We start from the raw sequence: 10,982 nt of genomic DNA on the forward strand, positions 1-10,982 counted from the left end.
AGGCCCCTTTTTCATTCAGACACCTTTTTCAAGGTTCGAATGAAGTGATCCCTGTGTTTCTTTGCCTGTTGTACATGTACTGGTCTTATAGTGTGGGTCAACAGGAAGTGGAGTTTCTCTGAGCTCAGGTGAACAATAAAATTATTATTTTTTAAAAAAGAATTTGTGGCAAATGTTCTAAGAGCTTGCAAACTTTCATCATGGAAATACATTCCTGAAAGGCGTGGTAAAAAATTCGATACTCTGAAAATGAACACGATCAAAGTTTTGCCTAAAATTTCTAGGTACAGTAACATGATGTCTGCGGGGAAACTTTTTATTTTTGGAGATAATTGACACAGAGGTTTATCGGTTAACCATATATCCTTTGGGAACTCAAAAGAAAAAACATATACCCTCCGGAACCTAGTATTTTTTTTATCATAATGAACTATTCTCGGGCATGAACATGGATGCTCCTCATGTACTAAATCAACATAGTACAACCGAGGATAAGCCGATGCCGTCAACGCTCCGACAACCCGCCATGGCCAGTCCGGCTACCCTTGACATGGGCGTCGAGATCGTCCCTCTCATGATTTGTCTTAGTCTACAACTTATGTCTAGTCTATTTGGCTACCCGCGGTGCTTTTATATTAGTCCTGGGTGACACATGTTTGATTCAAACACCTAACCCTATGCTAATTACAAATCCAAACGTAACACAGTTTGCACACATAATGTGTGACACGAAATTTTAACATTTTGCAGTTGCAATAGTATGTCCTTAGACTAGTCACAATGGGGAGTAACTTAGAGTAGTAACATACGTATGTTACTACTCTATGTTACTATCTCCACAATGGGTAGTAACATATGTGTTGTGTCATGCATCACTTCATTTATTAGGTTATAGACTCATCTTTTCTTAATATGTGTGATGTTACAGTAACTAGCTACTACCTCTGTCCCGGTGTATAAGTCATTCGCGTAGTTCTAGGTCGATAATTTAACTATCTAAATATGTATTATATGTGACAAAAAATATATATTTAGAAACTACATCCGCGTGGAAATCTAGTGATATACTTTTCATGACATATAACACATATTTAATTCCTCAAATCGATGACCTAGAACTACGCGAATGACTTATACACCCGGACGGAGGGAGTATATTACCGCATGCCTCTCTTTCTTCATTAATTACATGCCACATCATTTATTTTGCCTAGATAAGTGTGATGTTATCACCTATGTTACTTCCACTGCGGGTAGTCTTAACCTCTAATAATCCATTCCAAAAGCGAGAGTTTCTAGACGATGATTCACATAATCACATTGAGCAACAAGTCCACCCTTTGTTCGTAAATATAAGATGTTTTGGCAGTTCAATTTAAACTCCTAAAACGTTTGATACTTACAAACAGTGGTAATACTTTGTTTGAATTACAGGAGTATTTTGATGTAATAACACCTCAAAGTATACCATGTCTCTTCCTCTTGCTTTAGCAAAGCTTGATTAAGCTAAGAGAACAAGCGCTGCTTCCTTTCATTGCTGGTGATGCCGGTGATAATCTTGATCATCTCCTCCCGCTCGCGGATGCGCGCGTCCGCCTCGTCCGACTGCTCCGCCGTCAGCAGCAGCTCCTCCACGCGGCCCTCGTGCTCCTCCTCTGCGGCCCGCAGCTCGGCCACGGCCTTTTCCGTGCGCTCCTCGGCTTCCCGCCTCCTCGCCTCGGCCGCCTCCCTCTCCGTCTCCGCCGCGGCCAGGGCACGCTCCAGGGCCTTCACCTCCTCCTCTAGGTTCTCGACCGCCTCCGCCTCCGACGCCACGGCCTCCTTGACGGCCAGCAACCTGCCCCGCATCTGCGCCTCCTCTTCCGACACCGCGCCGCCGAGGACGGCCAGCACCGACGACCAGCACGACGACATGGCTGATCGACGGGCGTGTTCTCGTGTCGATCCGCTCTTGCACCGCAGACGGCACCAACGAGATATATAACAAAACTTATTTACGTCGTGCATACAAGGGAGGTGGCTACCCGATTTTATTCCTGGTCCGGTGTCCCGATCCTACTCCTCTGCTTCTCCCTGGTTCGACTCGGAGACGAGAGCGGGCCGCGGCCGCGAAGCGCGAGCTGGGCTTTGAGTCTTTGAAAAGCAAAGAGTAAACCCAGCCCACTGTATGGGCCCAAGCCCTATCGCGTTTGGTTTTGAGCCCAGCCCAAGCATCTCCCTAGTACTAGGAAGAAAAGAAAAAAAAACTAGGAAGAAAAGAAAATCTCAAAAAAAAAGTAGGAAGAAAAGAACAAAGAGTAAACCCAGCCCACTCGCCGGCGTCCCGACCAGCGGGATGGAGGAAGAGAAGGCGGCGGCGTACTACGACGAGCTCAACCGCAAGGGCGAGGGCGCCCGCCGCTTCAAGCAGGGTCTCGGCTTCTCCTCCGACGATCCCCAACCTGCCTCCTTCCCATCCAAGCCCTCCACCACCTCCTCCTCCTCGTTCCTCTCCGGCTTCGTCCGCGCCGGCGCCACCCCCACCCCCACCAGGCCGTCTCTGCCTCCCGAGGCCCCGCCCCGCCAGCGCCGTCGCTCTCGCTCGCCCTCCCCATCCCGTCCTCGGCCGCGGTCGAGGTCCCCGTCTCGCTCGCGCCGGCGCCGGTCAAGGTCTAGGTCCCGGTCGAGGGAGCGGAGGCGCCGGTCGAGGTCGAGGGAGAGGGGGGACCGCAGGGCGTCGCACCACCGGCCTAGGTCGAGGTCGCGCTCGCCGTTTCGCCGGAGTGGCAGGAGCTCACATGCCGAAGGCCGGCGTGACAGGCATGGGGATCGGCGGCGCGACGACGGCGGCCAGAGCCGTCATAGCTCGAAGGGGCGCGGCGGTACGGATGGCGGTAAAGTGGACTACTCAAGGCTCATTGAAGGATACGATAGGATGGTTGGTTCCATCTTTCAATTACTGCCTCGTAACTGTGCGATTGTGCAGCAGTGTTGTTTACCTGTGGTATTTTCGGAGTGATGAGCTGTTGATGTTCTTGCAGACTCCTGCTGAGAGAGTCAAAGCAAAAATGAAGCTTCAGCTTTCAGAGACAGGTATTGCCACATTCTTTTTTCCTGTTAATGAGCATTCCATGGATTATGCCCAATAGAGAGCGAGTACAGTGCGTGATCCAGCAGTAGTGCTTCATTCTTTTTTCCTGTTAATGAGCATTCCATGGATTGTGTTGCACGCACGAGTAAAATGCCATTCAAATACATTAGGGAAGACCCTTTGTTATATTTCATCTAATTCGTAGTTCAGCGCACACACAGTTATTGTGTAGGTTGTGTACGATCTGCGTGCCTTATGGCTGTTTTTTTTTTCATTGTTCTGAAGATTATATTGTTTATTTTCAATGTTTGACAGCTTCGAAGGATTCCACCCTCGGAACTGCCACTGTGAGTTGGGGGAGGTTTGAATTCAACAAAGATGCTCAACTTGATGAAGATGACAATGATGTTGAAGGTCAGGCTTCTTATGGATGCCTTTGAATTCAATAAGGATTCCTGTCTTTTTTAGTGAATTGATTACCCCCTCTATATGTGTAGCGAGTTCTTGTACCATTTTAGACACCCACCTACGGATCCAATATTAGTTTTTGAAAGTTCATATTGGCTGGGTACTTGAATATGAAGCACTGCTAGGATTTTGTAATCCTAGTTTAGGTTGTAGCCCTATGGAGCACCGATAAGGCGACACCGATACAGCGATACGGGATACGACAATTTCTAGAAACAGCAATACGGCAATACGGCGAGTATATGTAAATAATTAATAAAATGACATGTAATAAAAACAAACATAATGAAATGTGTGAGATGAGATCAAAATGTCGCCCCATTGGTTGCCTGATTGCCTTCATGCCTCTTTCTTTTCTAGTCTTGAATGATCATCCAGGTCCTCAACTCCTCATGGTGTATGCAAAATAGAAAATACATCACATGATATTAGACTTGATAATTTGAGATAGAGAAGCATGAAAAGTGGAAACATAAACATTAGCAAAGCAATTGCAAGCAGTAACATAAATAAGCTGTAGGCAGTAGCAGGCTAGCAGCAAAGCAATAGCAGGCACCAAGCAGCAACATCAGCAAGCTGTAGGCAGTAACAAGCAATAGCAAGCACCAAGCAGCAACATCAGCAAGCTGTAGGCAGTAGCAGCAACGCAGCAACATCAGCGAGCAACATTAATCTACATATTCTACAAGCAGCCACGAGCCAGCCATGCATAGCTCAATTCGTACTCCAGCTTAGAGTAACAACTAACAAGCAGTAGCAAGTAGTAGCCACTAATGATTGAAGACAAACAGATGAATGGATAGATCAACTAGAGAGTAGCAGTATTCGCCGGAGCTACTTACTTGCTGGCGGGTGGCGACTGACGGCGGCGACAGAGAAAACCGATTCAGTCGAGGCGGCGGCTTGGCGAGTCAACAGGGCAGCGAGCTGATTCCAGGCGGCGAGCGCCAGTATGCAGCGGCGGCGAGGCAAGTCCAGACAGCGGCGGTGAGGCAAGTCCAGGCAGGTGGCAGAGGCGGCTCGCTCATGCGCGTCTCCCCTGTCGGGCGAAGAGAGTGAAAGAGAGAGGAGGACAGATGCTAGGTTTGGTACTGGGCTGGACGTTTTCCCCTGTATCATGGGCAGTGAACAGCCCGTATCGGCGTTTTTTCTTTTTTTTTTTAAATCAAAAAATATAATACTCGGGCCATACGCGTATCGCGGCCGTATCAGCCGTATTGGCGCCGTTCTGGACAGGGACACACCAGTTTCCTACGTATTGGTGCTTCAGAGGTGTAGCCCACATTGCAAGTCCGGATATAGCAAATTTCCCACATGAAAAATTAATTATGTTTTACACACCCTAGCCAAATTTCTCATCAGCACATTTTTTTAATCGATTTACCTTTTATTACCTGTGTTGCAAGATGCACTCTGCTCTAGGAAGGCAATATGACTAATTGTCACAATGTGTATAATTCCATCTGAGAAAGTGTATAGTTTACCATCTCCGGTTACAATTTGCACACGTAGTGAAGAGACCAAATGGTGTACTTGGTTGTTCTTGTTCTATTGTTCTATCAGGGTTTTATTGATGTAAAGTTGAGAATGGGTTTGGATCAGACTTAGAATATAGTTTGTCTGTTATAGAGTTGATGCCGCTACACTTGGTTAATATACAGGTTTGGAGCACCCAGGATATGAGAATATAGTATACTGTGGTGTCTTTACTATGTAGTTTGTATTGACGATAATTTACAACAGCTAGTGCAATACGTCAACTATTCGACCAACACCTTTATTGAGCTCTGTTATGCATCTTTTGAAGGATGCAATGCATATTTCTTGTTCTACACTATGCAAGATATTTAGTACCCTGAGCTTGTAAGAAGCTTTGGTGTATGATTCTACACAGAAGTTTGAACCCTTCGTTTTGGCATGTCAATTTTTTTGTCTGATAACACATAATTTGTCTGTCCCTGCTCTCCTTTTTTAGTTGCTAATGATGATGCTACACTGGTTAAGCACATAGGGAAGAGCTTCCGACTTTCTACGGTGGAGGTACTTGTGCTATAAAATAGTGAATTTACAATGCTATATATTATATATTTTCCAACTTGTTCCTAACCAGCCGTATTTTGTATATGCCTTGTTGTTTGCATGTCATAGTCAAAGAATGAGAACATAGTCAGAGATGCACATGATGAGGCTATGTTTGGTGTACCTATGTCTTCGAATGTTGATACGGAAACATCTGAGGATGAGCTTAAAACCAATGGTGAAGGCAAGAAAGCTGAAGATGTTGAAGCTCAACCTAGCAGTTCCCTCATTGGCGATGAAGTAATCCCCCCTAGCTCTTCCATGCATTTTGTTTATTTCGGCGTGTGCCAAAAGATACTAATGAAACAAAGTTCTGTTAGGTTCTGGCAATGCAAAAGATGTCATGGAGAGAAAGGATGGAGAAGCTGCGGCAGAATTCAAATACATGAAGTTAGTCCTTGCTAAAATGCTGGATACTGTATACTTCCACATCTGCTGTTCTACTCATACACACGTTGTATTTATGAGTTGTAACATTAGGCAGCATTGTGTTCAGGTCGATGTTTTGCGTACTAATTCAGTGTAAGATTTGTTTAGCAAACTTACCGTTGAAAGTTGTCCATGTTGTGTTTCTAAATAGGTGAATGGTTATTGCAGTTTCACCAGAAAACATACTAATTGAACTGAATACAACAGTGCCGTTTGGAGCTGTCGACTGTTTTGTTATCGGCTTCTTGGATGTATGCTTTGCCATTGCGAAAGTCACCCCTCATTGCTTCAACTGTCAGTCTGTGAAGCCTAGCAATCACAGCCAATCATGATTGAATTCTCGAATGATGAAACCAACGTTATTCTGTCTCCATCAATCAAGGTAACATTGTATTCCTTTTACTAGAACTGGAAATAATACGGACAAGGATGACAATCTGGAAAATTATTGATTTGTCAAAAGAAAGTAAGGGCACAAAATCTAAATAATTTTCTTTACAAAAATTAAGACCATCTTTTTGCCCCCTGCAAATTTCTCTAAGGATAAATGTCAACAACCCTTTAACCCTGCAAGATGCATCTAAACCGAGCACGGCATATGGCCGTCTTGGCATTTGCATCCTTTGCACATGTGCTGCAAAATGAATGCAGATTTCTCTCTTATGTTGATTTTAATAGCTTCTGACCACGCAAACCATTCCAGAAGTCCCGAGCCGTGGTTACCTTCTTTCCAGGTAGCTGAAGCTCCAAGACCTAATATGCACATGACAACAGACAAATTTGAGAAGGCCATGAGCAAAACAAGCAGAATGTCATTGTTATGCCAAATGGAGTTCATACCTCAAGCCAAGTTGACCCACTGCAAGGAACGAGCAGCGAGTTCCCTGAGAATAGTATTTCATTTTCGTCTCCGACTTTGTCACAGGACGTGGAAACATTTGTACTGATAACCTTGATGTCTAGAACATCGGGTTCGCCATTTTGGTTCAGAAGTTGCAATTTTGCGCGGGTTCCTGGCCATCCTGCAAATGCTCGCACCTACCAGAGTTGGTTGGCAATAGCTTCCATGAGTACATTAATTAAAGATTCAGAAAACTCACCTTGTTATGGAGAACTTTAGCTTCTTCGTCAAATGTCAGCCAGGACTCGTCCGAATTCATCTGGAAACAGATGTTTTCATGATAAATTAGTTGGCTTGAAGTGCCAGTAGATTAAGGTTTTCCAGTCTCAGCAAGTGCATTATTGGAACAAATTAAAAAGAATGCTAGTTACAACCATACAAATACTAATATACGAAGAAATATGCCCTAACAGAACTTCAGTACACATCGTATAGAGTTACAGATGAACTTTAGAGACACAGGGTGGAGTAATGATCAGGTGATCGCAACAAATGGGCTTGCAATTCCCCACATAAGCTTATAGCTGCACTTGGAAGCAAACAGTGAATTTGATAAGGATTTTAGCAAGTCATCGCATATGAACTAAACTGCAGCAGGACGTTTCCCAAAGCTCATGCAACTTGTTTATTATTTATTTCGGTCAATGATGATTAACTTTATAGCATCAGGCTTGATGTTAGATTTTTTTTACTAGTGAATTTTGACAAAGACTAGTACCGAGGAATTCTATACCCATCTGCATATCAAAATACTTAATTGAGTTGCATCAATTAAAAAGGAAAAAAGAAAAATATCTTTGTAGCCACTCCTGTCCATTACTACCTTGGGCGCCAGTGTAGCTTTGGAGTCATCTTGTGGCTTTGCCTTTTGCTTAGCTGAACCATCAAGAACGGATGGTAGTTCATCCAGCAGTAGCTTGGACCCTATTAATACAACTTCAAAATTACCAAGTCTGAATAGTTCAAAATTATTCTAAAATGTTCTTAAGATATTCAACCTGTTTCTCTGTGAATTGTAAAGCATAATCAATTAATCAAGTCTATCTAAGAGAGGTATGCCAGTAGGAAGACCAACTCCATGTAATGACCATGGAAGAGATATATACATATCTATAGTGATGGAATATGATCAGTTTGAGTTTATACCTATATTGAATAGTATAGCAAGCAGCTCTGGTGCCTACAAACAAAATGATAAAAGTTTATCAAACGCGACACTATGTAAAGCTGATAATCAAACAGCATAGCATCATCTGAAATTTAAATTATCTTCAGCTTCTAACATGAACTAACCCAACCCTTGCACAGAAGCATCATCCAGTAAATTAGCAAACAAATAACATATCATGCCAGTTTAAATATGGTGCTCCATGAAAAGTTTCCAATGTTAATCAGTCCTCATGAACACAGACAGACACCACACTAAAAGTATGATAGTGCATTCGAACTATTTTCATTCAACGAGCATCTATTTTCATTACCAAGAAAGGAATCCCGAAATGATGGTTATAATTTATAAAGAATAGCAAGCGAGAAGCCTCAGTTTTTCTAACTATTAGCATCAGCACAAAATGATTTCAGTAAACATATGACAGTGTCAAAGACTTGCAGAACTGCTTTTGCATAGCAGTCAAGATGGTCCCTCAAACTGGCACAAGAACAAATATTATCTACCTTGATGCATTCATCGACAGAAAACCTTTCGCAAGCAATCACTGGACCTGCATCCAAGGCACGGACAGTATATGCAAGGGAAACACCTGTTTCTGCAACACCATCCTACAGACATAGTTGATAACTTGGGTATATGTCGTAATTTGACTGGCTCAGAATTGTAACAGGTGCATCATACAGACCTGCAATGCCCTCTGCACAGGAGCTGCACCGCGATATAGAGGCAACAAACTTGGGTGTATATTAACTGTACCTGGTATACAAGGAGACATGACAAATGATCAGGGTTCAAAGTTTCCAAACAACATTTTTGTAGCAAAATTCATTGTGCCACATATTGTTTCCTGGCAGGGTATGGTTAGTAACACTGGTTCCCCTAAGCTTGACTGGTACTGGCTGGAAGTTCGGTTTGTGGGGAACCAGAGCAGAATCAGATCTAGCATGAATCATCCGACAAAGCTTGATTTGAAATTATTTGTAAATGTATTGCCTAATAATGGTGATGTATGGACATCGAGTGATCGGTGGCAACTCTCTGGTAACCATTAGTTCTCCTAGTCGTATGAATGATGATGCTAGCATGCAATAAGCTGATATGAGGAGTGGATATTTGGGGAATGGGTGGATTCCATAAATATTGCAACCATTACAAAAATGGGTTAATGTGCGGTACCAATACCGTATGAAATAGACACAAAAAGACCTGATTTGGTTTTGAGCCACTGCAACAAAACTACCAAAGTCAAGCAAACATGTATAGTGAACTAAGTAGTAAAGTACAAGAACAAAATCTCAGTAAATGTTGCTGGATTCCTAGTGAACTAGCATTACTGTTTGAACGTGCAATTTGACTAAAACAATGGCAATGCTGGCAATTTGACAGACAGATTTCTGGACTTACCACATGGTGGGATATCAAGAAACCTCTGTGGCAAAATGTTCCCGTAAGCAGCAGTGATGCAAAGTTCTGGTCTCACCCCCTTCAAGTCAGACAGAAAGGACTCCTGCATTGCAAGACAAACCACTATGAGCTGCACATCCTCCTACATTCGGCACCACAATAGCCTCGATTTGGAGAAGACTAGGAGAACGGTTCTGAAGAAAGCACCTCCCCAGCGCGCTCGGGGGTGAAGATGAGGTCGCCAGGGAACCCTCGCTCGAGCGCGAGCTGCGCGACGGCCGACGGCAACAGCTTCCTCCCCCTGTTCTTGGCGGCCGGCGGCTGTGTCACGACGGCAGCGACCTGGAATGCGGAGTCGGGGGAGCTGGACGCGGCCAACAACGTGTCCAGGACCGAGGCAGCGACCTAAGGCGCGATCCGAATCCTCGAATGAGACACTGGACTGGACGCTGGGAGTTTGCGGGAGGTGGTACCTGGGGAGATCCCAAGAAGACGATGTTCTTCTTCTTGGTGCCGGCGGCGGCGGATGTGGCCGAGGCGGATTTGGCGGCGCAGCAGAAGAAGCGGCGCAGCAGCGGCGGGGAGCAGCGCGCCATGATTCCTTGGAAATTTGGGATAGGGATTTGGGGCCGAAGGAACAGAAAACGGTGACGCTAAATCCTCATGCTCTCATTGGAGACTGGAGGGCCAAGATTGGATTCAATTTGTTTAACTTTATTTAATACTCCCTCCGTTCTAAAATAGATGACTCAATTTTATAGTAACTTTATACTAAAATTAGTATAAGGTTGAGTCATCTATTTTGGAACGGAAAGAGTATATAAAAGATGTTAGTCTATGTTCCAAAGAAAATATGTTAATCTATTTGATTCCCTTGATTCAAAGGATTTCTTATGAGCTTTGGAGGATAGATTGTTATGATTTTTCTACGTGGACTATTTGCTTTGTAGGATTATAAATTCCTTTTTTAATGATTTTGTTTGCACTATGTTTCAAAGAAAAAAGAGGTAATAACACTAGTGGTGCTTGAACTTGCCATAGATGTTCACTTTAGTGCCTGAACTTGAAAAATACATTAACCTGGTTCTCAAACTTAGCATGAACATGCAAATACGGTACTAATCTCATTTGTAGACGTAAACTGTGCGGACGTGGCACCATATTTGGCTGACTTCGCATGGGGCCCACTTGTAGAGACAAAAAAAGATTTTTAGAGAATACCATGTCTATATGACTAGTGGGTCCTGCTTGTCAGTTCATAAGGAAAATTGAAAGAAAAATATTATGGCCCAATAGGATTTGAACCTGCGACATCAAGTAGGCTAGTGTCATGTGGTAGCCACTCCATCCAAACGCTTTATCTCCCAAATATGGCCCCTTATATTACTGTACTGTAAGTTAAAATGCATGTGTTGCTTAAATGGGCTGCAGTTAGTACGACCCATTTAGTACTTTTTTTT

General features: G+C 43.8%; 2 protein-coding genes across 3 annotated transcripts; one reads left to right on the plus strand and one right to left on the minus strand.

Annotated features, from left to right (window-relative positions):
* Nucleotides 1-2,242: 2,242 nt before the first annotated feature.
* On the plus strand, nt 2,243-6,266 carry LOC123061841 (probable ATP-dependent RNA helicase DDX46). Of its 2 annotated transcripts, none has more exons than XM_044485124.1 (6): nt 2,243-2,917; nt 3,021-3,072; nt 3,386-3,484; nt 5,550-5,578; nt 5,687-5,857; nt 5,938-6,266. In XM_044485124.1, exons 1-6 carry the CDS (start codon nt 2,336-2,338, stop codon nt 6,004-6,006), a joined length of 1,002 nt encoding a protein of 333 aa, XP_044341059.1. In that variant the 5' UTR covers nt 2,243-2,335; the 3' UTR covers nt 6,007-6,266. The 2 variants fall into 2 exon arrangements, with proteins under 2 accessions (XP_044341059.1, XP_044341058.1); XM_044485123.1 differs by having other exon boundaries at nt 2,251-2,917; nt 5,514-5,578.
* A 153-nt stretch (nt 6,267-6,419) lies between these two features.
* Nucleotides 6,420-10,205, minus strand: LOC123061842 (methionyl-tRNA formyltransferase). Its single transcript, XM_044485125.1, has 10 exons — nt 9,996-10,205; nt 9,730-9,927; nt 9,523-9,625; nt 8,804-8,874; nt 8,622-8,726; nt 8,094-8,127; nt 7,771-7,871; nt 7,147-7,206; nt 6,887-7,084; nt 6,420-6,799 (listed from the first exon to the last, which is right to left on the minus strand). The coding sequence occupies exons 1-10, from the start codon at nt 10,116-10,118 to the stop codon at nt 6,707-6,709; spliced, it is 1,086 nt and encodes a 361-aa protein (XP_044341060.1). The 5' UTR covers nt 10,119-10,205; the 3' UTR covers nt 6,420-6,706.
* Nucleotides 10,206-10,982: the final 777 nt, after the last annotated feature.

Source organism: Triticum aestivum, chromosome 3A (genome assembly GCF_018294505.1).
Source record: "Triticum aestivum cultivar Chinese Spring chromosome 3A, IWGSC CS RefSeq v2.1, whole genome shotgun sequence".
Classification (NCBI taxonomy): Eukaryota; Viridiplantae; Streptophyta; class Magnoliopsida; order Poales; family Poaceae; genus Triticum; species Triticum aestivum.

Bases quoted from the DNA above. Each gene is read 5' to 3' on its own strand.
- LOC123061841 (XM_044485123.1), top strand. From the start codon at position 2,336: ATGGAGGAAGAGAAGGCGGCGGCGTACTACGACGAGCTCAACCGCAAG. The intron at 3,073-3,385 runs GTATTGCCACAT...AATGTTTGACAG, and splicing joins GCTTCAGCTTTCAGAGACAG to CTTCGAAGGATTCCACCCTC. The intron at 5,858-5,937 runs GTAATCCCCCCT...AAGTTCTGTTAG, and splicing joins GTTCCCTCATTGGCGATGAA to GTTCTGGCAATGCAAAAGAT.
- LOC123061842 (XM_044485125.1), bottom strand. From the start codon at position 10,118: ATGGCGCGCTGCTCCCCGCCGCTGCTGCGCCGCTTCTTCTGCTGCGCC. The intron at 9,626-9,729 runs GTGCTTTCTTCA...CTTGCAATGCAG, and splicing joins CCCCCGAGCGCGCTGGGGAG to GAGTCCTTTCTGTCTGACTT. The intron at 8,128-8,621 runs GTAGATAATATT...TTTTGTTTGTAG, and splicing joins CTGTCGATGAATGCATCAAG to GCACCAGAGCTGCTTGCTAT.